The following is a 26,745-nucleotide window of genomic DNA, read 5'->3' on the forward strand; positions in this document are numbered from 1 at the left end:
AGACCTGGACTGAGCTGCTGGGCCCAGCCCTGGTTGTTGTAGGAGTTTGGGGGCATGAACTAGCAATGTGAGTTCCTCCCCCACCCCCACCCGTCATACAAACATCATGAAAAGCAGGAGGTGCCATGCTCAGCCTGGAAGGACAGAGGTTTGCAGGCCCCAGGGTCCCAGGCCAGGAGACGTGCCCTAAAGGTAGAGGTCGTGGGTGCTGGGCTTTGCCCCTGAACACATCTGCCTGACCCCACAGCCCCACTGTTCTCTACTAAACCCCTGTGTCCTAGCTGGTTCCGCACCAGCCTCTCCTCTGGGGTAAGATTCACAATGATATGAGGGCACCTCAAAGAGTTCACGGGAAATGGAATTAAAAGGTAAGTTTATTTTGTGGCAAAAAAAAAAATATGAAAATCATACGTATGAGGGTCTTCACAAAGTTCACAGGAAGTGTGGAAAACTATGCATGGATTTCAAGAAATGTTCCCACCAAAATAAACTTATAATTCGATTGTTTAGAAAGATGTAGTTGGTTAGTTGGAAGCAGAATGACAGAGAGAGGGACAGACAGGGGGAGGGAGACAGAGATCTTCCACCCACATGGTCGCAACACCTGGACTGGAACAGACCAAAGCAAGGAGCTTGGAACTCCATCCGGGTCTTCCAGGTGGGTGACAGGGGCCCAGGCAGTTGGACCATCTTCTCCTATCCCAGGTGCATTAGCAGGGAGCTGGATCAGAAGCAGAGCAGCAGGGACTCAAACCAGCACTCAGACATGGGATGCTGGCGTTGCAAGTGGCGGCTTAACCCGCTGTGCCACAGTGCCGGCCCCCTTGTAGTTCCGTTTACACGAACATGCGTCTTCAAGAGAACAATGTCCAAGACCCTTCGTTCAAAAGATTAAAAACAAGAAGCCACTGAAATAACCACCATCTCAATCTTCTTCCTTTGAAACCCTATGGCTGGGACGGGCCATGTGGCACATCCCACATGGGCGCCAGTTCGAGTCCCGGCTGCTCCATTTCCCATCCAGCTCTCTGCCAAGGCACCTGGGAGAACAGCAGAGGATGGCCCAAGTCCTTGCGCCCCTGCACCCACATGGGAGACCCGGATGGAGGTCCTGGCTCCTGGCTTCAGCCTGGCCCAGTGGATGGATAATCTCCCTTCCTCTCTAACTCTGCCTTTCAAATAAATAAAATAAATCTTTTAAAACAAAAACATAATCCTCTGGCTTTGCCCTGCTTCATGTGTTTCGTATTCAACTCAAGCTCAACACCACACTCCACACCGAGGCTAGATGTGGAGGGAGAGAGGAGTGAGCCGCAGGATACAAGCTGGGAGACCCGCAGGCATCGGCCAGGCTGTCGGGTCCCTCACTGGGCAGCGTCCCCTGGCGTCCTGCGCGACAGCGGGCCTCTGGTGCTGTCTCACCTCTGCCCTGGGTCTCGCGCTGCCGGCAGCCTCCCTCCGCAGGAGTCACAAGGAGACCTGTGCAAGGTGCAGTGAGGTCTCTCCCTCCGGGCGGACACAGCCCCAGGCACTGCAGGTCTCTGCTGTGGACGACAACGCAGCCATGAGTTGGCGCCTTTTCTAGAAACACCTGCGGCGGCTGGGAGCTTCTCCAGCATTGCTCTGGGCCAGACTTCACCCTGCCTCCACACCCCGTGCCCAGGCCCTGCCATCATCACATCGTCCCCAGCTCGCAGACGACCAAAGGTGACAGCACGGCGGGCTTGAATCATCTATTATTGGATTCTGCTTACTTATTTGAGAGCGAGCGACAGAGAGCTCCCATCTGCTGGTTCGCCCCCAGCTCATACGGCCACGGGAGGGCCAGGCCCAGGCCGGGAGCCAGCAACTCCACCCAGGTCCCCCGCGTGGGTGCCCGTGTTCTCGCGCCATCACCTGCTGCCTTCCAGGGTTGCGCATCCGCCGGAGCCAGGCACCCAGGTACCCCACAGCGGCCCTGGGCCGTCCTCACTGCCTGGCGCTGTCCGCACGGGCAGTGCGTGTCGGGGAGGCCGGCGGCTGAAGTCCGAACCCCAGACTTGGGGAGCACAGCGAGGCGGGGCTGCCCGTCCCCCATCTGACAGGCCGGGGGACGGAGGCAGGGTCCGGGCTGGAGCTGCGTGGTCTCTGGCTGCCGCCGGGGCGCTGGCCGTCACTGGCCGGCTGCCCCCAGACGCCTGCCTCCAGCGTCTGAGGATGCAAACGGAGGACAGCGTCCCCCCGGCTCGAGGAAGCGGACGAACCGCACCGGGGAACGAGGCACACGAGACCCGGGCAGGCGGGGAACGCGAGCTTCTGGGCACCACATCGGCCTCGGCGCCCGGTTTCCCTCGCGCGTTTCTCCCGCCGGTGGCCTAGGCCCCGCCCTTTACGTTGCTCATTGGCTGCCGCCGGCACGAGACCAACACCACAGACAGCCAATGGGGGTGGCCCACGGCGCGTCTTTCCCGGGGAAGCAGAAGCAGACGCGGAAACCCGGAAATAAGAGGGACGGACAAGTGGGGAAAGCCAATCGTCCGCGACTAGGGTGGGGAGCTGTCCAATGGAGAGTCTCCGGGGGCGGGGCCAGAAGACCGGCGTTGAAGGAGGTCCCGGGAGCTGACGGCCCAGCACGCTAATGAGCGCTGGTCAGGCAGTGGCGGGGAGGCCTTGCAGCCGCGAGCGGTGAGGACGGGGAGAACCTGAGGGGCCCGGGAGGAGCGAGCCAGGGAGGGGACGGCAGAGCCGCGAGCCCTGGGAGGGGTTCGCAAAGGGGCGGCCCCGCAGCTGGACCTCACTTTCCGGGCCTCGGTTTCCCACTTGGTAGCCCGGTAGCGATGGGAGACTCGGCAGCGAATTCCTTCGTTGCCTCTGCCGTCGGTGGAGGAGCCTGGGCCGCGGGAAGCCCGCCCAGAACGGCCACTGCGCTCCGTAAGAGCGGCGAGGGGGGCCGCGGCGGGGTCCCCCCGAGAGGCGGAGCCCCGTGGTCGCGCAGGCATTTCGGGGCCGGAACAGGTGCCCGGGCGCTGCCCCGTGGCGAGGTGGAGGTGAAGACCGGGGTTAAGACATGGGGTCTGCGGACTCTCGGCCCCGTGCCTCTGTTTCCCCCTGAGGGCCTCTGGAGCCCTGGGCTCCCTGGGTCTGCAGTCGCTCCGCAGGGCGGCACGAGGACACAGTGAGCCCCTAGCTCAGAGCCGGGCACACCACAGTTGCCCAATAGATGCTATTGTTAGATGCTTGCATCCCTGGGCCCTGCACCCCCACCACCAGCCCCAGACACACACACTCAGCTGGCTGACCGCTAGCAGCCCTGCTGGAGGAGCCAGGGAAGGCAGGCTGGGCCGGCAGCCTTGTGCCTAGGTATCAGGACGAGGACAGGAAGAGGCAGCACCCAGGTGGCAGGAAGTGAGGCCAGCACCTCAGTTGTGCTGACCAAAGAACGGGCCTCAGGATGGCTGGGGTGTCTGGGGGGGCGGGGCGCATGCCCTCCCATGCCGTGGGTGTCCAGAGGCCATGGAGTTGGTGATGAGGGGGACACTCCTAAGGCTGTCCCCTCCTGTGGGTGTGCTGGGTGGAGTGGGGACAGGAACAGTTGCTGATGAAGCCTGGGGGAGCTAGGTGAGGGGTCAGGTGCTTAGCACAGGCGTGCCGCCTGACAGGTGTTCAGTGCCCGCGGGACAGCACCAGCGCAGCCCATCCCCTGCCCACTGGAGTCACGCCAGGCTGAACGTGTCCCGTTTCCCCGCCTCGTCCTTGCAGATCCTGCCGTCTCCGCTGTGGACATGTGCGAGGGGCCCTTCCCGGAGTCCAGATGACGCTCGTGCCAGTGGCGTCGGTGATGGCGGCGACAGAGCCGAGATGGGTCTCGGTCTGGAGCCGCTTCCTGTGGCTGGTGCTGCTCAGCACGGTGCTGGGGTCCCTGCTGGCACTGCTGCTGCCGCTGGGCGCCATGGAAGAGCAGTGCCTGGCTGTGCTCAAGGGCTTCTACCTGCTCAGGAGCAGACTGGACAGGGCGCAGCAGGCCGTCACCAAGCGCACCAGCCGGTCCACCGAGCTCAGTGTCACCTCCAGGGACGCCGGGCTGCTGGTGGTCAAGACCAAGCCCTCCCCAGGTAAGACAGCTGGACCGTCTCTCCCCATGGCTTTACAATCTCCAGAGGGCCTACTAAGTCCTGAGTGCTGGGCACTGGGGCATTGTGGTGAACTGGCCCTGAGCCCCCGCCTCCTGCCCCCTGCCTGGAACCTGAGATGGGGTCAGGATAGGCCACACTGGAGAGGCACAGAGGGCTGTGGGGGAAACACCAGGAAGGCTCCCTGGAGGAGGAGATGCCTGAGCTAAAACCCAATTGTAAGGAAGAGGGCATGAGGGGAAGAAGCGGCGTTAGAGCCTGGTGATGCTCAAGGAAGCTGGGTGCTGAGGCGGGGCTGGGACCCTCCACCTTCCCCGGAGTCATCAGCTGTGGGGGCTGCCATGCCCTAGGGGGCGTGGGACCAGACATGTGTCCAGATAGAGAATGGCACATGTCCCCTGGCAGGCAACGCGAAACCACTGGGTCAAACAGGTCAGTGCAGGGATGGTGACTCCCGGGGCCTGGCAAGAGTGGAGCTGCCGATGCCCGCGGGGACTGGTGTCACAGAGCAGGACGGGCCACCTGTGGGAGCTGGGCCAGAGGGGAAGGCACGGGAGAGGAAGTGCCCGGCCCTTTCCACACCTGGGCAGGGAACAAGGGCCCTAGTGGTGCCCCAGAGTGAAGGTGGCGGCTCTGGGGAAGTGTGGGCAGGACCAGCATCTCAGCACGTGGGGCTGTGGGGACAGAGTGGGGCTGGGACCCGCACGGAGGACCGCCTAGGGCAGGTCAGAGACTTGGGCTGCTCAGCCCGGGTCTCTGGGACACCGGCTCAGGCGAGCCTCCTGTGCAGGCCTCGGGCACGCCCCCACCCCTGACGCCGCCTCTCCGGCTCTGTGCTAGCAGGTAAGCTGGAAGCCAGAGCGGCCTTGACCCAGGCGCTGGAGATGAAGCGCCAGGGCAAGCGGGACAAAGCCCGCAGGCTGTTCCTGCACGCGCTCAAGATGGACCCGGACTCCGTGGACGCGCTCACCGAGTTCGGCGTCTTCTCCGAGGAAGACAAGGACATCATCCGGGCGGACTACCTGTACACGCGCGCGCTCACCATCGCGCCCCACCACGAGAAGGCGCTGGTCCGCAGGGGCCGCACGCTGCCGCTGGTGGACGAGATCGACCAGCGCTACTTCAGCACCATCGACAGCAAGGTGAAGAAGGTCATGGCCATCCCCAAGGGGAGCTCGGCCCTGCGCAGGGTCATGGAGGAGACGTACTACCACCACATCTACCACACGGTGGCCATCGAGGGCAACACCCTCAGCCTCGCGGAGATCCGGCACATCCTGGAGACGCGCTACGCCGTGCCGGGCAAGAGCCTGGAGGAGCAGAACGAGGTCATCGGCGTGCACGCGGCCATGAAGTACATCAACACGACGCTGGTGTCACGCATCGGCTCCGTCACCATCGGCGACGTGCAGGAGATCCACCGGCGGGTGCTGGGCTACGTGGACCCCGTGGAAGCCGGCAGGTTTCGGACGACGCAGGTGCTGGTGGGCCACCACATCCCTCCCCACCCCCAGGAGGTGGAGAAGCAGATGGAGGAGTTCATCCAGTGGCTCAACTCCGAGGACGCCACGCAGCTGCACCCGGTGGAGTTCGCAGCGCTGGCCCACTACAAGCTGGTTCACATCCACCCCTTCATCGACGGCAACGGGAGGACCTCGCGCCTGCTCATGAACCTCATCCTGATGCAGGCCGGCTACCCGCCCGTCACCATCCGCAAGGAGCAGAGGTCGGAGTACTACCACGTGCTGGAGGTCGCCAACGAGGGCGACGTGAGGCCCTTCATCCGCTTCATCGCCCAGTGCACCGAGACCATGCTGGACACACTGCTGTTCGCCACGACCGAGTACGCGGTGGCACTGCCAGAAGCCACGCCCAGCAAGGAGACGCTTCCTGTGAAGCCCTGACCCTCAGTGCCAAGGGGGCTCGCCGGGAGCGCCAGCATTTCTAGAAACCTACACACCTCCCAAAGCAACAGGAGACCCTAAACATGCTTTACCTCCAAACGTTTTTTAGTTAAAATGGAAACCTAAATTATTAAGCCTTGTCTTCAAGATAATTTATAATTCAGTAGTTATTTATTTTCTGTTAACTGCTGTGTGGCGCCTGCCACGTCTGGTGGTGGTAGCCACTGGTCTGCTGGTTTTCCCAGCATGCTCCAGGGGCGGCCATGCTCCTGTGTGACCAGAACCCGGGTTCTGGAGCAGAATTTGCACTAAGGCGGAGGAGAGGAACCAGGGATGACTCTCCCAGCCTTTCTGAAGGGAGCACTCCTGGCGGAGCACCTGGTCCCAGGTGAGGAAGGAGTGAGAGCTCTCACCGAGAGGTTAGCATGGGGATTACCGGTAGAGCAACTTTCGGAGAGAGAAAGGAATGCTGACTTTTCTTGCTTGTCCCCAGGCAGGCCCTGAGCACTACTGAGTTCGCCAAGTTGAGCACCAGAGGCTGTCCTTTTCCCTTGAGATTATTTGGGGGGGGGGGGGGGGAGACCAGCCTGGTCCACTTTGTTGTCACGTGTCTCCTGCACTTCATTTGCGGGTGCTCAGACCAGGTGTTTCTCTCTGAAGGTTCTCTGGTTCACGGCCCCAGGGCTGTGCACACGTCCCGGAACACATGTCAGAGAACAGATGGCACACTGGGCAGGAACCTCAGCACCAGCCTCACGGACCCACACACGCACCTTGCAGGCAGCACGCATGCCCTCTGCCACGTAGCGCTACCCTGACCTGGGCCCACAGCCCAGTGTGCTTTCCTCTGGGAGGCCAGACATGGCCTCAGAGTCGCAGAATTTTCCTAGCAATTTGTAAAATGATACAACGCAATATAGCCAAGTTCCCGAGTCCTCAGGAAGTACAATGCCTGCTTCCCACACAGGACTGCTGCCAGTCAGGGTCACGGGCTCGGGTCCCAGCGGCACAGTGGCGCCGCCGAGGGCTGTCAGCGTGCGTGCTGGGCGCTGTACGGAGTGCCGCCTCGGACGGCAGCCAGGAGGCAGCTCTGAGAGCAGTGAGGCTGCTGTTCTGAGGTCTGCCTGCTCCACAGGCTCTTCTGGAAGGGGAAGTGGGAAGATGCAGGAAACGTCTGCAGGTGACATCCAAGCCTTTATAAGAAGTTTGCTATTTTTATCCTGCCGCGGATTTTTCCTAAACCTTTGCTACATCCTTTTGTCCTGGTTTTATAAGCAGACCACAGAAGTCATGAAGGGTTTGCTTTGTACCACGGAGTGAGAGCATTTGCACTTTAGCTTTATGTGAAGGATATTATTTTAAGGTAATAAAGTATTTTGTTAAATACATGCGTGAGGCTTTGCTGTCGTGTTTGAGATGTTTCCACAGACTGAACAGATCCCACGTGGTCGTCTCGGCAGGCAAACGAGACAGAACTGGTTGGATACAGGCCGACCCGGGTTGGCAGGGATGAGTGAGTGACGTCATGAAGACACAAGCAGCTGCAAAGGTGTCCGTGGGTGTCCACCCTCAGGTCTGGACTGAGGAAGAGGCGCCCACCCTGAGTCCAGTCAGCACTGAACCCAACCTGGGCCTTCTCAGGCCTGGAAAGGCCGCCGGGGTGACGGCTGTGCTGACCCTGGAGAGCGTGTCAGAAGACAGGGAAGCCTGAAGTGACGGGAATATCTGGGGCTTTCCAGTGCCGGGGCCCTGGCCACCTGGACTCCCGGTGCACTCCCGTGATCAGCTGAGCAGCCAGCCAGCACAGAGCAAAGGCACTGCCACCCAGTTCACAGGTCACCCTAAAACATGTGTCGCTTTGCCCAAAAACAGACGGTGGGGGGGACTCAAACTTTCTGGGAGGCTTACCCGACGATAACTTACAGGGAGGGACACTGCACTTACAAGAGGGCAGAAAGCCTGCCCTGTGGACAGCTGGCACCTGCAGGGGTGAGTCCTGACCCCCGAGACACCGACCGGCCCCAGCACTGCTGGGGAAGTGCTATGGCCTGTCCGGTGCACAAGAGAACAGGGAGTGGATCGAAGACGGACAGGGCTGGGAGGTGCCAAACGCAGCGATGGGCAAGCTGGAGTCTGTTTCTGTCATCTGTTTAATGTGTCCCAATAGAAGAACTGAAAACAAATGGAGGACTGATAGCCACTGCATAAAAAGACTCCCTGGGGGCGCAGGCACTCAGCCCAGCGGTCAGGATGCCCAAGTCAGTCCTACAGCAGAGAACCTGGCTCCCGGCTCCCTACTCCTGCCAGTGCAGACCCTGGGAGTTGGCAGGCGATGGCTCGACAGACAGACAGCTGGCCGCCCAGACCCACCTGAGAGACTGACTGCATTCCCAGCCCCAACCCAGCCCCAGCCACTATGGGCCTGTAGGGATTGAATCAGAAGAGGGGAGGGCACTCGCGCTCTGCCTGTCAAATAATAAAAATACTGTCGAAGAAGAAGCTCGGTGCCTCTAGAACGTCAGCTTCCTTACTGAACTGGCAAGGCTGCTTCCAAAGCCGTAAGTCCCTGATAAAAGTGAGAGAGTTTAAAAACTCAAGCATCAAACTGAAGTTTACAACTGAAGATCCATCACAGCAGAAATAATTTAAATCAAAATGACCACGAGATTTGACTTAGAAAAGTTCTATTTATAGCTACAGGCCGCCCTGAGGAAGGGTTCTGAGCACCACTCAGCAAGAAGAGTTTAAGAGAACTTCTGTTTAATAAACAAAGCTAAACGGGGAGGACATGGTGTTTCAACAAAACCAAAGAGCTGAAACTCAGGGTTTAGACAAGAAAAGCCAGTCGGCAGGCAGAGGAAGTGGCCCGCGGCAGGTGGCACACGGCCTCCGGTACAGGTATAAAACAAACATCTGGATACTGCTTTTAGGAAACGAAACCACAGGCTGAGGTGTCATTTACAAACACAATAGAAAAACACACAGCCCCCGAACAAAAACCCACTGGACTTCTCCTACGTGGCCTCCCCTGCTCCCACCCCTTCCTAAAATAGGCCGTTCTGGTGAGTTACTAGCATTTGCCAGTCCATCTTTTAAAAATTAAAAGAGTGATGGGCACGTATACCGTGCAGGTGTGAGAGAAGTGACTTAGAAAAAGGGCTGGGGCCGGCTGGGAGCGTCGGGACGAGCGGGTCTCCACGCTGCCCCAGACCCAGCTGCTCCTCACTCGGGAAGACACCCATGTGCCTCAGGATGCCACGCCCTGAGCTCACGTTCCTGCCGTCGCCCTCAATGTGAGGGAGCACTGACGCCGCTTCACGGGGAACACTCCCCTTCTGTCTGACCCAGAGGAAAGCCCGTGGCCGTGGGTGGGCACTGGGCCAGTCCCTTCTGTCCCCGGAGTACTGGCCGGCGAGAAGGCCTTTCCCGTCTCCCGCAGAGTCCGCTCACTTTCTCAGAAGCAGCTTGGCGAAATCGGCATTGGACATCTTGGGCGCCTCTGTGGCCTCAGGGGCGGCGTTGGCAGGACGTGGGGCAGGGCCGTTCTCAGCCTGAGGAGTCCCGGCACCAGGGCGCTGCAGGGCACGAGGCAGCAGAGAGAGCTGGGTCCTGCCCTTCCCCCGCCTGCAAAAGCAAACACTGACTGTACACTTCAAAGCACTGACCCGCAACCCCCACGGTACCGTGAAGAAGAGCCAGGATCCTGCACATCACGCAAAGTTCATGATGAAAAATGAAAACCCACCAGAGGCGGCCTGTCCCTGTACCTGGCTGTTACTTAAAAGCCACTGCAGGAAGCTCTGCCTTCTTCATTAACTGGCCAGGACTGACTCTGAGCAAGTCACACTCTGGGGTGAGAAGTGGCTGTCACCTCCGAGACCTCTCCAACCACCCTGCAGCCTGGCTCCTGTCGGGCAGAAGACACGGCCTCTCTAGGGAGCGCAGCCGCAGGCTGGCAAGCTCGGGCATCAGGGGGCGGGTGACGTCATCAGTGCCGGTGAAACATCTGACCTTGGACCAGTGTCACCTGGCAAACACGAGGCAGGGCCCCGCTGCCTGGGCCTCCTTCTGGCCTGGACTCGCCCTGGACACCTTGCCCGGCAGAACCACGGGGTCATCGCCGGGATAGCAGGCCCATGTGCTCTTGTCCTAACTCCTCTTACCAACAGGGACCTAACTGTTGCCTCATCTAGCCCTTCATGGCCGGGCGCTGGCCAGCACAAACACTCACGCTCCGTATATCTGCCGCGGCACCAGGGGGCCACCCGGCGCTTTCCTGGCCTCCGGCTTCTCTGGAGCCTTCCTCTGAGGGGGGTTGCTGATCGCCACTTTGATGACGTTCTCTCTGATGGTCATGCCGTCCATCTTCATCACAGCCTGCGACGCCTGGGATTCGTTTTCGTACTCCACGTAGGCCAGGCCCTGGAAGAGACATGATCAGAGCCAGGTGAGCTGCCGCACACCCAGGAGCAGCTTCCTCCTCACTCTGCAACGCAGGCACCTCATCAACTGGCTCCCCTCCCCACGGCTGCCACCCTGTCCACAGCTTGACTTCCCTCCCTACTCCTGTCCTCCGCTGCCGGGAGTGACTGCAGCGCAGAGGAGCCAAGTTCAGATCACCTTGAGCTTGCTCCCCAAGAGAAAAATGAAAGTAACAATCAGACCAGCATAAGTCCAGCCAACAGACTGAGGAGGTGGGCTGGGGACAGACACCGGGGAGCAGCCCTGGTGCCCAGGGGAGCGCCGAGGTCTCTGCTCCTCCATGCCCGCCTTCCCGTCACACTCCTCAACTAACTCTTCATTTACCTGCATGGCTGGGCCGCGGGCAAGGGAGTGAGAGGGGGTCCAGAATCACGTCTCAACAGTAACTGCTGAAAGGTGGAGCAGAAAGGAGTGGGCCGCAGGGGAGGATGTGCTAAGGGGTCCACTCGAGGCCCCGAGGTGGCCCAGTGAGGGCCTCAGGAAGAGCAGCGGTAACCACAGCAGAGGGACCCCCTCCCCGAGGCCTCTAGCCAGGGGGCCACACTGCGGCGCTTAGGAATCTGTGATGAATTTAATTTCTAAATGCCTATTCCTCTGTAATACACACAGCTGCAAACAGTTTCACCTGACTCCGCATGGGGCGGGCGTCATGGAACAGCAAGTTAAACCACTGCTCAGAACACACCGGCACCCTACACCTGAGTGCCAATTTCAACTCGGGCTACTCTGCTTCCTGCTACCTTGCCCGGGAGGCAGCAATGGCCCAAACACCTGGGTCCCTGCCACCCACATGAGAGACCCAGATGGACTTCCTGACTTCGGCCTGACCAGCCATTTGGGGAATGAACCAGTAGATGGAAATCTTTCTCATTCTCTCCTCCTCTCCCAACCCTACTCTGTCACTCTGCTTTCCAAATACACAAATTAATCTTGAAAAAAGTATCTGCCTCCACAGGGAAGGAGACTCAGTGTGCATTCCTTGCCACTGAATCATCACGGGGAACCCACGCCAGAACGTGCGCCCCCCGCTGACCTTGGGCTTGCCGGCCCGGTTGGTGACCAGCCGGAGGTCCTTCACGGTGCCGTGAGCCTTGCAGATGTCCTCCAGCTCCTCTTTCGTGCAGGAGAAAGGCAGGCCCGAGATGAACAGCTTGTGTTTCTCCAGAGCGGTGCTGTACCTGAACACCTGCCGGAGGAGGGAGAGAAAAAGACGTGCTGTTCCGGCCGCGCCTGGCACGCCAGCCCCACAGGGCCAGCCCTGGGCAGGGAGCTCGCCCCTGCAGGCAGACCAGCACCAGATCTGGGCTCTGACACTCACTAGCAGGACCCCGGGGACAAGTCATGTAGCCACTCCAGGCTTCTACTTCCTCCTCTGGAAAGTGGCAGGAATGGGCACAAGCAGAGCTTGGGTGAGGATGCCATGAGGCAACGCGGGCTCTGCTCATTCCGCGGGAAACAGCTGCCGTTACAGTTCCCGTTTTCCTATCATTACTGAGTCAAGTACTGCGAGCTTGGAGTGACCAGGCCTTGAGTCAGCCCTCAGGCAACCAGCTCAGGACAGGCCTTGGTGTCTGTGGAAGCTTAATTCCTAATAGGATATAAAAACCTCTGTGCAGAGGGGCCAGTGCTGTGGCATAGTGGGTAAAGCCACCGCCTGCAGTGCCGGCATCCCATATGGGCGCTGGTTCAAGTCCCAGCTGCTCCACTTCCAATCCAGCTCTCTGCTATGGCCTGGGAAAGCAGTGGAAGATGGCCCAAGTGCTTGAGCCCCTGCACTGGCGCGGAGACCCGGAAGAAGCTCCAGGCTTCTGGCTTCAGATCGGCACAGCTCCGACTGTTGCAGCCAATAAGTGAATCAGAGGATTGAAGACCTCTCTCTCCCTCTCTCTGCCTCTCCTCCTCTGCGTAACTCTGACTTTCAAATAAATATTAAAAAAAAAAAAAAAAAAAAAACAAACAACAACCTCTGTGTAGAGAAGCCAGCGCCATAGCGCAGTGGGATAAGCTGCTGCCTGCAGTACCAACATCCCATATGGTCAGCAGTTGGGAGTCTTGGCTGCTCCACTTGTGATCCAGCTCCCTGCTAATGTGCCTGCGAAAGCAGTAGAAGATGACCCAAGTGCTTGGGCCCCTGGGAGCACCAGATAGAGTTCCAGGCTCCTGGTTTTGGCCTGGCCCAGCCCCAGCCATTGCAACCATTTAGGGAGTGATCCAGCAAATGGAAGATCTGTCTCCTGTCTCTCCTCTGCCTTTCAAATAAATAAATCTAAAAAAAAAAACAAAAAAAAAAACACACACCTTCTGTGTGTACTCTGAACGTGAGTGCTGTGGGCACAAAGTGCTTCATCTGTGTAAAGCAACCCCACATGAAGGGCATTTTCTCCAGAAACATTACCTTAAAATTGGGGTTTTTGCTCTTATCCACGCAGGGGGAAACAAACATTGGCCGCCCCTCTACGCTCTTGCGGTCTAACTCCAGCGCCTGAAGGGCCGACTTCTCCTCTTTAAACTCCACGTAGCAGTAGCCTCGGAAGTCCCCGCGGTTGCTGAAAATGGGGCGGATCTCGACCACCTCCCCACAGGCCTCGAAGAGTGGCCTGAGCTTCTCGTCCGGCTCCTCCATGCTGTAGGGCAGATTGCTGACGAAGACGGTGACGCTGTCCTTACTGCTGTCGTGGGGCACCTTGGGCACGTCCCTCTTCAGGGAGGCCGCCTTCTCCTTCTGCTTGGAAGGGCGGTCGACGTCTATGGGTTTCCCGGTGACCCCCGATTCCTGGGCCCCGTCGTGCACTGCTCCGGCAGCGGGGACACTGTTCTCAACCCTTCTGCGCTTGGCGGGCTGCTCTGCAGGTTTTCCAAAGAAAAGCAGCCACAGCTTAGGGACCCTTCTCCTCAGTGGGTTTCCCACGTCGCTCCCCACCAAGGACAATTCTGACAGTGCACTGTGGGACTCAGCAAACTCTCCCACCCCAATGACAGGGGGTAAGTGGGCTACATCATAAATCCCCTGTCCACTCAAACGTCAAAGGACAGTCCCAGGGCCCTCTCCTACAAAGGGAGGCCAGCCGGGGCGGGATGGGACCTAGGAGTCCACGTGGAAATGACCGCGGGCGAATGTGCTCCAGGCCCACTCTGGAGAGCCCACAGCGGGTGTGTGGCCCTGAACCCGTAACGAAGGCGGAGGAGCACTCAACCCCCCTCACCACCGCCTGCACTGGGAGCACTCACCTCCCTGGTGACCGCCTGCTCCCCTCACAGCCTTCCCATGCAGTCTAAGCCCTGCACACTGCATTCAAGAGTGTCCTAGGTTGGCTGTGGCCGGCAGGCCCGCCCACTGTCGCTGTCCCTCTGTCGTCATCTGAGCTCGACCCCCCTTATCTGCGGCTCACACAAAGGCCAGACTGCTCTGTGCCTGCACGCTTCGCTGACTCTGGTGCCCTCCTCCGCTTCCTTCACTGGCAGTCACTCCTCCCTGGAGCCCCAGGTTGACTGAATGACAACCCTCGCACCACCGTCCCCTGGCCGACACCCCTGGACCAGGAGAAAGTGTGGTCCTCCAATGTCCAGAGACCAGTCTTTGCCTTGGGTGACTGTGCTGATGTAAACCTGACCTATGTCTGCCCACCCCTGAAATCACATGGGTGACACAGCACTGGCAGGAAGATCCTACCAAGTCAAACCATTAAGTGGGGGCCACGGAGGCAGGCCCTGTGCAGGGTGGGGACCGCAGTGTGGTAAAGGACACAGGAACCCAAGATAGGGGTGTGGGTACACACAGGAAAGCCGCGGCAGCGAGGGCACTGTGAGTGGAGAGGCCACGCATAGTGAGGAGGGCCCCTGTGGAGGGAGGCAGGGACCAGCAGCTGGCCGTAGAGGACTGGGGGAGTAGGGAATACTAAGGATAACAGTAGCAGCAAGCAGGAAAAGGGAGAAAACCAGAGTGAACCCTGAGTGTTAGACTGGAATGGAGCAATCGGTGTGAACCGGCGGTTTTCAGTATACACAGAGTTACGGCTATAAACGCACATGTATGCAGGCACACACACTATCCCCAGCTCCCATCATGCTTGGGGCCTGGCAGCAATAGCATTCCAACAGCAGTGAGCCCTCCAGCACCCTCTAAGCACCATTCCCTCAAAGGAACCCTGGAGAAGGGGTGGACGCCAGGGCCGAGTCACAGACAGCACCAGACACCCTGGGTGTTGCACACCAAGGCCAAGGACGGGTCAAAGAGCTCTTGTCAGCCAAATCTGAGAGGCAGAGCATCAACATAAGTAACTGTGGCTACAAATCAAAACTGCTCAAGGACACAGGAATCCATGAATCCACATGACAGCGATAAGGAAGCAGCAGTCTGCAAGCTGGATGAGGAGCAGGACACTGCCCTAGGCTCAAAGCACGAGGCAAACACCCATCACCACACTTAACCACCATGAAGAGGGCACGGGCAGCTCCAGAGCACCACCTCAGTCCCGTGACGACCACAACCGCGTGCCACCTGACGGCTGCCATGCAAGGACAGGCCTCTCCACAGACGCACAGCCCGGGGCATCACACGCACACAGCCGGGGGGCCCGACAGAGAGGGCCTTGAAAACCACGAAGGCCAACAAAGAACGACTGAGGAATGTGCCAGACTGAAGGAGACTCAAGGGACAAGACAACCACGCACAACGTGCGATCCTGGACTGCATCCTCCCGTCACAAGGGCGCCACCTGACAGAGTGTGGGACAGGAACGGGCTCCGAGGACCGGGCGGAGGAATGGTCAGCGTTCATCCTGATGGCTAGATGACAGCCATGGGGAAGACACGCCGTGACGTCATTGCAGGGGCCCGGGGACATGCTGGGAACTGACCCGCACACAGTTCAGGACAAAACTTCTCCGCACCGTCCCTGCCTCTCTAAGTCCGAGCCGCTTCAGGACAGAAGCTCTCGCATGGTCTCACCTTCTTCCTCGTCACCCCACTCTTTGTCGCCATCCTCCTCGGCGGGGCGTGTGTCTGTGCTCCTGGTCTTCTTCTTCTTCTTCAGCGCCTTCTTCTCAGCCCGGGCCCTCTTGCGCTGTTCCGCCTTTTCTTCCTCCTGCTGGGCGAGGGCTGCTTCCTTCTCTGCAGCCTAAGCAATTGGGAGGAGGGCACATGGGTGCGTGTCCTGACTCGTGATAAGGTGAGAGTTAGAGGGGAGAGAGAATGCGATCCATCTCCCAAGTGATGAAAAAGACACAGAGGGTCCTGCCCACAACATCCCACTGCCAGGGCCCCTGGGGCTGCCCCGACCAGGTCTACGGGTCTTCAGCAACACCCCCAACCATCACTCCCTGAGAGGAAGGCTAAGCACCAGCAGCCCAGGGCCCTCACAACGTGGGAGTGCTCACGCTCCACTAGCTAAGCGAAGGAAGACTCCCTCTTTGTCTATTCCAATAAAGTTCAGGGCCCAAACTCCCCGACAACACATGAGAAAGAACTGTCAGTTTAAGAGGCGACTGGAAACAGGTTTAGTCTTCACACGGACCCCGCCATCACCTTCAGCCTCTGCTCATTCACGCGGGCCAGTCGGGTCTCGGTTTTCTGGACGGCTACATCCCAATCTTCCAGAGTACCTGGAGGGAGAGACGCCAAACGTGTGCTCCTTCGGTCTTGAAGGACATCACGAAAATGTCCTCGACTTCCCCACACCTCCAGAGCTCTCCCCTCAGATGAGGAGGCCTGGACAATCAACTCCTCTTTTTAAGAAAATTCCATTTGCGTCAGCCTGAAGTTTTGACTTCTTATGTGCCCTTTCTTTTCTTTTTTTTTTTTTTTTTTTTTGACAGGCAGAGTGGACAGTGAGAGAGAGAGACAGAGAGAAAGGTCTTCCTTTTGCCATTGGTTCACCCTCCAATGGCCACCGCGGCCGGCGCACCGCGCGGATCAGATGGCAGGAGCCAGGTACTTCTCCTGGTCTCCCATGGGGTGCAGGGCCCAAGCACTTGGGCCATCCTCCACTGCACTCCCTGGCCACAGCAGAGAGCTGGCCTGGAAGAGGGGCAACCAGGACAGAATCTGGCGCCCCGACCGGGACTAGAACCCAGTATGCCGGCACCGCAAGGCGGAGGATTAGCCTAGTGAGCCGCGGTGCCGGCCCTTATGTGCCTTTGATGGCAAAGAAAATGAAAACGTTCTAATGCAAAAAGTACATTCATACTCAGACTGAAGAACCTGGAGGTGGCTAAGCCGCCACCATTCCCCGTCGGTGTGCCTTCAGTTAAGAGTGCCAGCTACTCAACTTATGATGTAGCTCCCTGCTAATGCACCTGAGAGGCAGTGAATGAGTTCTTGCCATCCAGATGGAGTTCCTGGCTTTGGGCTTCAATGTGGCCCAGCCTGGCTATCGTGGCCACTTGTGGAGTGAACCAGCAAATGGAAGATCTGTCTCTGTGCCACTCTGTCCTTCCAATAAATAAATAAGTCCTTAAAAAACAAAAACAGGCCGGTGCTGTGGCTCAATAGGCTAATCCTCCGCCTTGCGGCACCGGCACATCAGGTTCTAGTCCCGGCTGGGGCGCCGGATTCTGTCCCGGTTGCCCCTCTTCCAGGCCAGCTCTCTGCTGCGGCCCGGGAGTGCAGTGGAGGATGGCCCAAGTGCTTGGGCCCTGCACCCGCATGAGAGACCAGGATAAGTACCTGGCTCCTGCCTTTGGATCAGCGTGATGCACCGGCCGCAGCACGTCAGCCGTGGCAGCCATTGGAGGGTGAACCAATGGCAAAAAAAAAAAAAAAAAAACCTGAAGAATAAATTTAAAGAGACACTGAAGTGTGCTGAGCTGTCTGGGCATCCGATCTGCAGACTAACGCCCGTAGAAACACTTACATTTTCCCAGCTGTTCTGATGCTACAACTTACCACTGGAGGTTCTAAAACTCAACCAGCAGTGCACATGTGCCCAAAGGACACATGGGCCCTGCCTGCCTGGGCCTCTGTGCTGTGCAGACACTGCGATACGCCAGTGGCTCCCAACTGGGCAATCTTGCCCAACAAGGGACATTTGGCAATGCTTGAGTTGTCACAGGGGGCTGGGCTGAGGGCTCCTGACCTCCAATCGGTAGAGGCCAAGAATGCCACTAAGTGTCCTGCAACACAAGGGCCAGCCCCCACCCATGACAAGGGATTCAGGGGCCCTGGGCTCCGCCCCTCAGAGAATCCTCCTGTGGCCGGAGAACCTGACAAGAGCTGCAGGAGGACTCAGCCCCACGGGCGAGCACCGCGGGACGTCTAATGACACAGCGCAGGGGAGGGCGGGGGCCACAACCACAGTGCCTCCACATGGGCCCCCTTGAGAACCCACCACTGCCTTCCAGTCACCACAGAGAGCTGAGAACCCACCACTGCCCTCCAGTCACCACAGAGAGCTGAGAACCCACCACTGCCCTCCAGTCACCACAGAGAGCTGAGAACCCACCATGCCTTCCAGTCACCACAGAGAGCTGAGAACCCACCACTGCCCTCCAGTCACCACAGAGAGCTGAGAACCCACCACTGCCCTCCAGTCACCACAGAGAGCTGAGAACCCACCACTGCCCTCCAGTCACCACAGAGAGCTGAGAACCCACCATGCCTTCCAGTCACCACAGAGAGCTGAGGGCCTACCTTCTGTCCTCTCCATGGTGAGCAGCACATCACACACGTGCTCGGGGTAGTCGCTGGTGCACTGAACGGCCCGGTGCAGAGCCTTCCGGCAGTGCTGAGTGTCACCATGCGCCCTAGGGCAGAAAACAAACAGCCGCTGCTGCCACGACACCCGGCAGAGGCTACTGTCTCCCAGGGGGCTGCTCTCCCACAACACCCGCTTCTGAGGAGACCCTCTTCCAACCCAAGGGCAGGCTCCCTCTAAACGAGCAGGGTGCTACTTGAAGATGCGCTGGGACAGTGGTCGCACCCACTCTGCCTCACAGGATCACATGTGCAACACTGGGGGAGGGGGGCAGGGCAACAACTCCACGAACTTGATGCAACCCCCAGGACACTCCAGTGTGCAGTCCTACCCGAGGGAGAACACTCAGCCAGGGGACTGTCAATGTGGTCTGGCCTCTCCATCAGCGTGGAGAGATGCACTGCGCTCACAGCACAGAGCAACAGTTAGGAAACAGGGGGCTCCCATTTCCGTTTTAAAAAATCATAAATATATGTCGTCATACCTATTAGGGAACCCAGAAAAAAACTAGAGCAGCAGTCTCAAAGGATGACCCAGGCACCATTCCAGCCCTCTCAGGGCTCTGCATTCGGGCCACCTCTGGGCAGTGAGGAGTGGGGGGCGGGCAGTGGGGACAGACGTTCGGCAAAGACATCCATTCTCATGCCAGAGCCCCTGGATTCAAGTCCTGGCTCTGCTCCCAATTTCAACTTCCTGCTTATGTACACCCTGGGCGGCAACAGGTGATGAAGGTGTAAGTGGCTGAGAGCCCGCCATGCAAATGGGAGACCCAGACTGAGTTCTAGGCTTCTGGCTTCAGCCTGGCTCAGCCCTGGCTATTCCAGGCATTTGGCGAGTGAACCAGCAGATGGAAACGCACTCCCTCTGCCTTTCAAATAAATAATATTTAAATGTTTTCATAGAGTCGTTTCATAACAGCAGCCACGTATGACTGGGCTTTTCCACTGTGCTGCAAAGGCAACAGTGGTCCTGCCCCAGTCAGGGCAGTGCGCACCTTTTCCCAACGCCGTGTGACAGGCTGGGACACACACAGGGCCCCCTGCACCCCGAGCACGTGGGCTGATACAGGGAAGCACGTGTGTCATTGCTATGGCTGAAGGCTGAGCGAGTCACTCAGCTCAGGCAACACCATTTCTACTTGAAAGAGGAGCCACCTGACAAACGACTGTGGCCCTGGGTACTTGGCAAGACATTCCCAACAATTCATGATGAGCTCGCAACTTCCTGGGAAACCAATGGCATCATAATAAGTCATTGCAAGTGAAATTCGAGTTGCAAGTGAAAATTAGAATTCTGAAAACCTGCCATCTGCCACTCTGAGTAGGGCAGCTCCTACGTGACAGGCTGTCCTGCCAGGATCAGGGAGCAGAGCAGACGAACAAAGGGGCGTCAGGCACCAGGGATGCACCTGTCCACATCTGGAAGAGCTGAGCAACTCAGCCCGAATGGATTTTGCAAGCACAGCGCACGTCCCAGGACCACAGCACCACATAACAGGTAAAAAGCCCTTGCAAAGCACAAAGCAGACAAATGGAAGTAATGTAACACAACGGGAGAAGGTTCTGTAATACAGTACGTTGCAAATGCCTTTAAGAAGCCATCACCTGCTGAGTTTTGCTGTCTGATGGAAGAGCAGCCACAATGACCTGGACGGGTTCTAAAACAGCCCCTTCTTCTCTAACCTCTCCTCTAGGCGAGGCCAAACTGCCTTCGTGCTCTTCAGTGGAAACAACACAGCACAACAGTCTGACAGCAGACACACGGGGCTAAGACTGACTGGAGATGTCCCCAAACACAAAATGTGACACTTTTCCCACTCATTGATTTTGGGTTTGGAAAATACATTTCTCAAAAAAAAAAAAAAAAAAAAAAACGCTATTTGTTACATTTAATGGATTTATTTTTGAATTAATAAAAGTAAAACATTTTAAGTTTTTCAGTGTTATCTCCTAATATGGGGAGTATCCAACACTACAACCCACAGAGATAACAGCTCTCAGTGGTTCTCAAGTGTTACGAGTGTGAAGGGGCCCTGAAGCCAAGGAGGGGCAGTCAGCAGGCACTGGTAGGGTCCTCTCTGGGAGGGGAGGGGGCAGGCATTGGTAGGGTCCTCTCTGGGGGAGGATGGGGGCAGGCATTGGTAGGGTCCTCTCTGGGGGGGAGGGGGACAGGCATTGCTAGGGTCCTCTCGGGGGGGAGGGGGACAGGCATTGCTAGGGTCCTCTCTGGGGGGGACTGCAGGCAACTGGCACCTTCTCACACATTTCTGTAAACGCTCTATTTTAATTCAAGCACATATTATTGTTTAAATGGGGCTAAAGCAAGATATTCAAAAAAGAAAAAAGCGTAGAAATACATTTAATGGCATGCACTGTTCAAGACACACTGAGCAGAAAAGTTAGCTGTATTCTTTCTGTACTCTCCAGGTTATGAATGTTTCACTACCTTAATTATTCTGAGTGGTTTTCAAGGTTTATGATATGTGTACACTATATATATGCTGTTTTTGCATCTTCATTTTTAAGTTTGAGCATGAGAAAGTCTCAAAGCACATATCCTAAAACAGTGTATCCAGGTCAGCGGCTGCAAAGTAATTGGAATTTTTTCCTCTTTGCTTTTTAGTATTCTACTTTTCTATAAAATTGCATAAAATAAATAGCTCCAAGAAAGTCAAATTAAAACAAGCATTCTTGCCCAAAAATGGAAAAAAAAAAAAAAAAACAAATTAGAACAAACACAGGCTGTAAGAGCCCCTGACACAAATTTTACACGTTTGGTTCCCTAGCCCTGCCCAGTAAAACGTGCCATTAAAAGAAATCACCAGCATGAAGGCAGGCAGCCCAGCTGTGAGGAGCAAACCCAGGCCAGCCAGAGTGAGGCAGGACTAAAGACAGGTGCAGGCCAAAGAGTTCTGCCTCCCTCACTCCTCGCCCAGTCCTCACCTCTCCAGGCTGTAGTACTCTGTCCCCCCGCCCAGTGCTCACCTCTCCAGGCTGTAGTACTCTGCCCCGCCCCTGCCCAGTGCTCACCTCTCCAGGCTGTAGTACTCTGCCCCCCACCCACCCAGTGCTCACCTCTCCAGGCTGTAGTACTCTGCCCCCCCGCCCAGTCCTCACCTCTCCAGGCTGTAGTACTCTGCCCCGCCCCCCGCCCAGTCCTCACCTCTCCAGGCTGTAGTACTCTGCCCCCCACCCACCCAGTGCTCACCTCTCCAGGCTGTAGTACTCTGCCCCCCCGCCCAGTCCTCACCTCTCCAGGCTGTAGTACTCTGCCCCCCCGCCCAGTGCTCACCTCTCCAGGCTGTAGTACTCTGTCCCCCCACCCAGTCCTCACCTCTCCAGGCTGTAGTACTCCGCCCCGCCCAGTGCTCACCTCTCCAGGCTGTAGTACCCCGCCCCTGCCCAGTGCTCACCTCTCCAGGCTGTAGTACCCCGCCCCTGCCCAGTGCTCACCTCTCCAGGCTGTAGTACTCCAGCCACATGTTGGCGTACTTGGCGTTCCCTCTGGTCATGATGCTGTCCCAGAGCTCCCGGGCCTTCTGCATGTTATTGCACAGTCGAGCCTAAAACGCATCGGCTCAATTAGAAAGGACCGAAGCCTGCTAACAGCACCCATCACAAAACACCCTGAGACAGACAGGCGAGATGAGCCCCTGGGACTGCCAGCGTGACCCCCAGGCCTCCCTCCAGTGCTGAAGGCTAAGGCCCACCACTCTGGCCTTTCCACCGTGACAAGGCACAAACCATCTCCCTCCACTTCTTGCAAACCGCAAACAGTCCAGAACGAGCTGACAGACGCCAGCTTCTTTAGCCTGACTCTCCCTCAGTCTCCGTGTCTCACGGAGCCTGGTGTCCTTGGCCCAGTAATGACAGCTTATTTCATGTTCTCATTACCTGGCCAAGGGGCTATCTCCTGCAGCGAGTCTCCCGGGCCCGGAGGCCCTGTGTACTCCATTCCCCGGGCACCCACTAACATGCTGGCACTCAGCATATACTCCTGATGCTCCCACACATGTGCCAACAAGCAAGGGTAAGAAACAGCAACAAGTAGCCAGCATCTGCTGCACGAGGGCCAGCTGGAAGCTAATATTTTCACTAAGAGATAAACGAATGTACATCCAGCTACGTAGGTATCACGAATTCTCATGATGCCTACACCATTACCTGGGATTCATAGGATTAAGAAACATTATTAATATCAGCAAAATGTTAATGTTTGATAGGTGGATGAAACTGACAGATTTATCAAAAACATTTACCTCAATCCTAGCCCAGTTCTGCATGATCACGCAGCTCGGATCTCCACTCTCACTGAAACCTTCAAGAAGGAAATTAGTCAGGATGAGAAGGACCTTGCAGACACCAGCCCTGGGCTGAAAAGCTCCACTGACCGAGAACGGGCGCGGCGACCGGCAGGGCAGAGGCTGGGCAGACTTACGCTCCTCCACCTCCTGCTGCAGGTGCTCCAGCGCGCGCGTGAACGTGGACCGCAGCTCCTCCAGCTCCTGACTGGAGTCTGTCAGAACGCCAGGGAGAGACCATGAAAACACAGCAGCCCTCCCCTAAACTGCTGGGAGACCCCTGCACACCCTGTCATCAGGGGGAGAGACAGAAATAAAACCAGTCCCTGCCCACAGAGCAGGGAGAAAGCAGAACGCAGGGCAACTCTTGTACTTGGCTGTTTTTTTTTTTTTTTTTTTGGGGGGGGGGCAAGGGAAGAGCAGAGCAGGGGATCTTGTAGGGGTTCAAAGATTTAAAAACACACAGCAGTTCTATTTCAAGAACTATGTGAGGGACACAAAAGGGACAGAAGTGAAGGAGGAGGGGCTGGTGCTGCAGTGCAGCAGGTGACGCCGCTGCCCGTGACACCTGTGTCCCACAGGAGCACCAACCAGCTGGAGCCTGAGCTGCTTCCTCTTGCAATCCAGCTCCCTGCTCATGCACCTGGGGAAGTAGCACCAACACTGGGGAGACCCAGATGGAGTTCCAGGGTCCTGACTTTGGGGAAGGAACCAGTGGATGGATGATTCTCCATCTCTGTCTCTCCTTCTAACTTTGCCTTTCAAATTAATATGAAAAAAAAGAAAAGAGTGAAAAATCAGAGGGGAGATAAAAGAAGCTGACCAGAGCAAGCAAAAGACATAGGACCATTAACTCTCTTCTTTAGAATCTACACCACGACTTGTTAAAGATGTAGATGGGGGAGCCGGTGCTGTGGCATAGCGGATAAAGCTGCTGCCTGCAGTGCCAGTATCTCTTATGGGCCCCAGTTCAGGTCCCAGCTGCTCTTCTTCTGATCCAGCTCTCTGCTATGGCCTGGGAAAGGAGTGGAAGATGGCCTAAGTCTTTGGATCTCCGTGCCCACATGGGAAACCTGGAAGAAGCCTCAGGCTCCTGGCTTCAGATCGGCACAGCTCCAGCTGTTGCATCCATCTGGGGAGTGAACCAGTGGATGGAACCCCCTCTGCCCCCGGCTCTGCCTCTCTGTAACTCTCTGCCTTTCAAATAAATAAATAAATCTTTAAAAAAAAAAAAAAAGATGCAAACGGGAGAATTTCTGGGGAAGCAAAGTTATAAATGGCTGGTCTATACTCTTTATTCAAATTCAACATATCTGGGAAACTGGACCACTGGACCATCTCTCCAAAAAATGAGTTTTAAAACAAATCAGTACACAAATGAAACACACACAGCTATATACCTTGCTTGAAATCTACCCTCCTTCTCAGGTAATCGAGGTACGCCTGCCAAATCTCCACATAATCAGTGGCCTGGATGAAGCCCGCATTCAAAGCTTTCTCGAAGGTCACTGCAGTTGGAGAAAAATCAGGATTTTTTGCCAATTCACAAAGAAGCAAAACATAAAAGTTGTCAAACTCTACCAATGACAGCACACTACATGACTGTAAGAAACAGCAATAAGCAAAACAGTGGAATGGGCTGGAGAGAAACGCTCAAGACAGAGGCCCCTACAGCACTGCAGAGTCAGGGTCCCTCAGAGGCCCCAGAGCACAGCACGGCCAGGGTACCTCAGTTCTATTCACTCCACAAGGGCCTGTATAGGGCTCCCAGGTCAAGTGAGTCTGGACGGAAGACCACAACTTCCTAGGATAGGACAGTGAATAGAGCATGGTTCAAAGCTCTTTGGAGTCAGTGCTGTGGCTAAGTGGGTAAAGCCACCACCTGCAGGGTCAGCATCCCACATGGGCGCCAGTTCGAGTCCTGGCTGCTTCACTTCCAATCCAGCTCTCTGCTGTGGCCTGGGAAAGCAGCAGAAGATGGCCCAAGTCCTTGCACCTCTGCCACCCAAATGGGAGACCTGGACGAAGCTCCTGGCTCCTAGATTGGCTCAGCTCTGGTCACTGCAGCCATCTGGGGAGTGAACCAGCAGATGGAAGACTTTCTCTCTCCACCTTTCTGTAACTCTGCCTTTCAAATAAATTAATTTAAAACACACACACACACACACACACACACACACTCTAAGACGCCAAAAATACAAAGGGCTCAGCCACTTAGAGCCTCTTCTGTCATCAACACTCAACAGCCCACAGAAGACCCTGGGGAACGCTGACTTAATGGCTTCATCACAATCGTTTCTCACTTAGGGTAACAAGCTTAGCACCCATCCCACAGAAAAAGCCGTACCAGAAATCACTTGATGATCCACGCCATGTCTCTCCATGGCCAACAGGTACCGACTCCAGAGGGCAACTGTCCAGGGGCAGTTTCTGACGGCACGGCTGTGTACGGACAGAACCAAATCCTTCACTTTCAGCTGCCGGTCCTGTGATAAAGAACCCCGGGGTTAGGAGACCCGTCTTAGTAGTTAGACCTCGCCATCAACAAGACTTTGCCAGCACAACCAGGTGACAAGGGAAACTTCTTTCAAAGTGTCTCTCGTGACCCGGTTTCTTTAACAGAGAGACCACAGGGAGAGTGGAGAAGAGGAGAAGTGGAGGAGGGAAACAGCCTTGGGAGACATGAACCAGACCCAAGATACGGACCTCACTTGGGCCCTCATACCCATAAAGGACCTTTTAGACACACACTGACATATGCAGCAGGGACAAAACATTTCTGGGTTTGCTTTAAAACATGGAAGGGGAAAAAGTATGGATACAGGAGGAGCCATGAACCCAGACAGAGCCCTCACTGAAGATGGCTGAGGGGTCCACAAGGGGTCATTTACTGACTGTCTGATGTTTACACTTTTCCATGATACACAGCTGAAAGAAACACAACTGATGTGAGAAGAATCCCTCAACACAGCCGGACTACAGCGAGTCTTAGAGCCAGAGGTCGGTTTACATTGCCTAGAGCACTAGGAGAAGCCCCCAGGGGAGTGGCCAAGAAGGGGAGGGGAAGGTGGCGGAAGGAAAGGCAGACACAGGCAGCGTGCAACCAACTCCTGATGCTCTCGATCTCAACAGATTCTACATGACTGAAGACGACGTAGCTTCAGGGTGGTTATCTTACTAGGTACTGACTGTAACGGATCCATAAGTCTGGGACGAGGCAGTTCTCAACCAGGGCACGCTCGAAGATCAGCTGAATGCGAGCAGGGTCACCGATTTTCATCTCGAAATCAATATATGCTTGATACTCGGCCAGTCTCGGCGCCTCTGCTTGCAGCTGGAGCACAGGGAAATGGCAGTGAAGTTGAATTGAGTAACCTGGTACCACAGAGGCACAAAACATCTTTAATAAAAGTAACCGTTGGCAAGCCCGCTACACCAAGCTGAGTAACAGATCCTCACTCTGCCAGCCACCGCACCACAGCGTCTACACTCCCATGGGCCTGCTGAGTAACACAGGTCCTCACTCCGCCAGCCCCCGCACCACAGCGTCTACACTCCCATGGGCCTGCTGAGCAACACAGGTCCTCACTCCGCCAGCCACCGCACCACAGCGTCTACACTCCCATGGGCCTGCTGAGAGGCTTCCCATCTGGCCCAAAGGGCCTCTGCATGGGAAGTTACGAAAGCTCCATAAACTCTCTTCTAAATCCCTTCCTAGGCCACAGGGGACTTAACTCGCCATCAATCAGGAACTGACTGGAACAGCAACACCTTTGCCAACGGCCACGGCCACGGCCAGTCCCCCTTCCAGAACACACGACCCTTGCTCGGCCGACTAAGTACAGTGATGCACCGAAGCGGGGACAAACAGGAGCCCTGTGCCATTTCAGCTTCCGCTCCCGCAGGGTTCCAGGCAGATGCAGAAGGCTGAGGCTGTGCTGAGTGTTTACTGATCCAGACACACAGCACAACTCTTCACACACAGAATCCTCTTCCCCACCCTGCTTTCTCAGGAGCCAGACTGCGCAGAAGGCCACAAGCAGAGGGAAGAGAACTACACACAAAGTGTTTGCATGTGAAAAAGAAGGGGGGAGGGGGGACAGGCAGGCTGCCAAGACGCACCTCCTCCAAACAGCCTCGCTTTCCAGTCGTGATGGTGGACTGGGCCACTGGATTAAATACATTAAAAAAAAAAACTTAAAAAAACCATCAACAAACTGGCAAAGAAACAGAAGTACTAAAGACAAAATCTAAGTGAAG

The 26,745-nt window shown here is 56.6% G+C and overlaps 2 protein-coding genes across 4 annotated transcripts in view; one reads left to right on the forward strand and one right to left on the reverse strand.

The window, feature by feature from the left end:
• Positions 1 to 2,525: 2,525 nt before the first annotated feature.
• FICD (FIC domain protein adenylyltransferase) lies at positions 2,526 to 7,401 on the forward strand. 2 transcript variants are annotated; one of them, XM_002722122.5, is made up of 3 exons: positions 2,526 to 2,664; positions 3,739 to 4,091; positions 4,950 to 7,401. In XM_002722122.5, exons 1-3 carry the CDS (start codon positions 2,618 to 2,620, stop codon positions 6,011 to 6,013), a joined length of 1,464 nt encoding a protein of 487 aa, XP_002722168.4. In that variant the 5' UTR covers positions 2,526 to 2,617; the 3' UTR covers positions 6,014 to 7,401. The 2 variants fall into 2 exon arrangements, with proteins under 2 accessions (XP_002722168.4, XP_008247566.3); XM_008249344.4 differs by having other exon boundaries at positions 4,953 to 7,401.
• Positions 7,402 to 8,756: 1,355 nt separating this feature from the next.
• The window catches only part of SART3 (spliceosome associated factor 3, U4/U6 recycling protein), a 37,511-nt gene continuing 19,522 nt past the window's right edge, over positions 8,757 to 26,745 (reverse strand). For both annotated transcript variants that reach the window (XM_017338061.3, XM_017338062.3), the window contains exons 7-19: positions 25,664 to 25,819; positions 24,833 to 24,971; positions 23,886 to 23,993; positions 22,623 to 22,700; positions 22,444 to 22,502; positions 21,638 to 21,747; positions 18,122 to 18,234; positions 16,019 to 16,095; positions 15,443 to 15,611; positions 12,891 to 13,339; positions 11,529 to 11,681; positions 10,245 to 10,435; positions 8,757 to 9,637 (exon numbers count right to left, since the gene is read on the reverse strand). In XM_017338061.3, the coding sequence (XP_017193550.1) occupies positions 9,460 to 9,637; positions 10,245 to 10,435; positions 11,529 to 11,681; positions 12,891 to 13,339; positions 15,443 to 15,611; positions 16,019 to 16,095; positions 18,122 to 18,234; positions 21,638 to 21,747; positions 22,444 to 22,502; positions 22,623 to 22,700; positions 23,886 to 23,993; positions 24,833 to 24,971; positions 25,664 to 25,819 (1,980 nt within the window). In that variant the 3' untranslated portion in view covers positions 8,757 to 9,459. The remainder of the gene's footprint in view (positions 9,638 to 10,244; positions 10,436 to 11,528; positions 11,682 to 12,890; positions 13,340 to 15,442; positions 15,612 to 16,018; positions 16,096 to 18,121; positions 18,235 to 21,637; positions 21,748 to 22,443; positions 22,503 to 22,622; positions 22,701 to 23,885; positions 23,994 to 24,832; positions 24,972 to 25,663; positions 25,820 to 26,745) is intronic.

The sequence above is a fragment of the Oryctolagus cuniculus genome, chromosome 21, assembly GCF_964237555.1.
Source record: "Oryctolagus cuniculus chromosome 21, mOryCun1.1, whole genome shotgun sequence".
Taxonomy (NCBI): Eukaryota; Metazoa; Chordata; class Mammalia; order Lagomorpha; family Leporidae; genus Oryctolagus; species Oryctolagus cuniculus.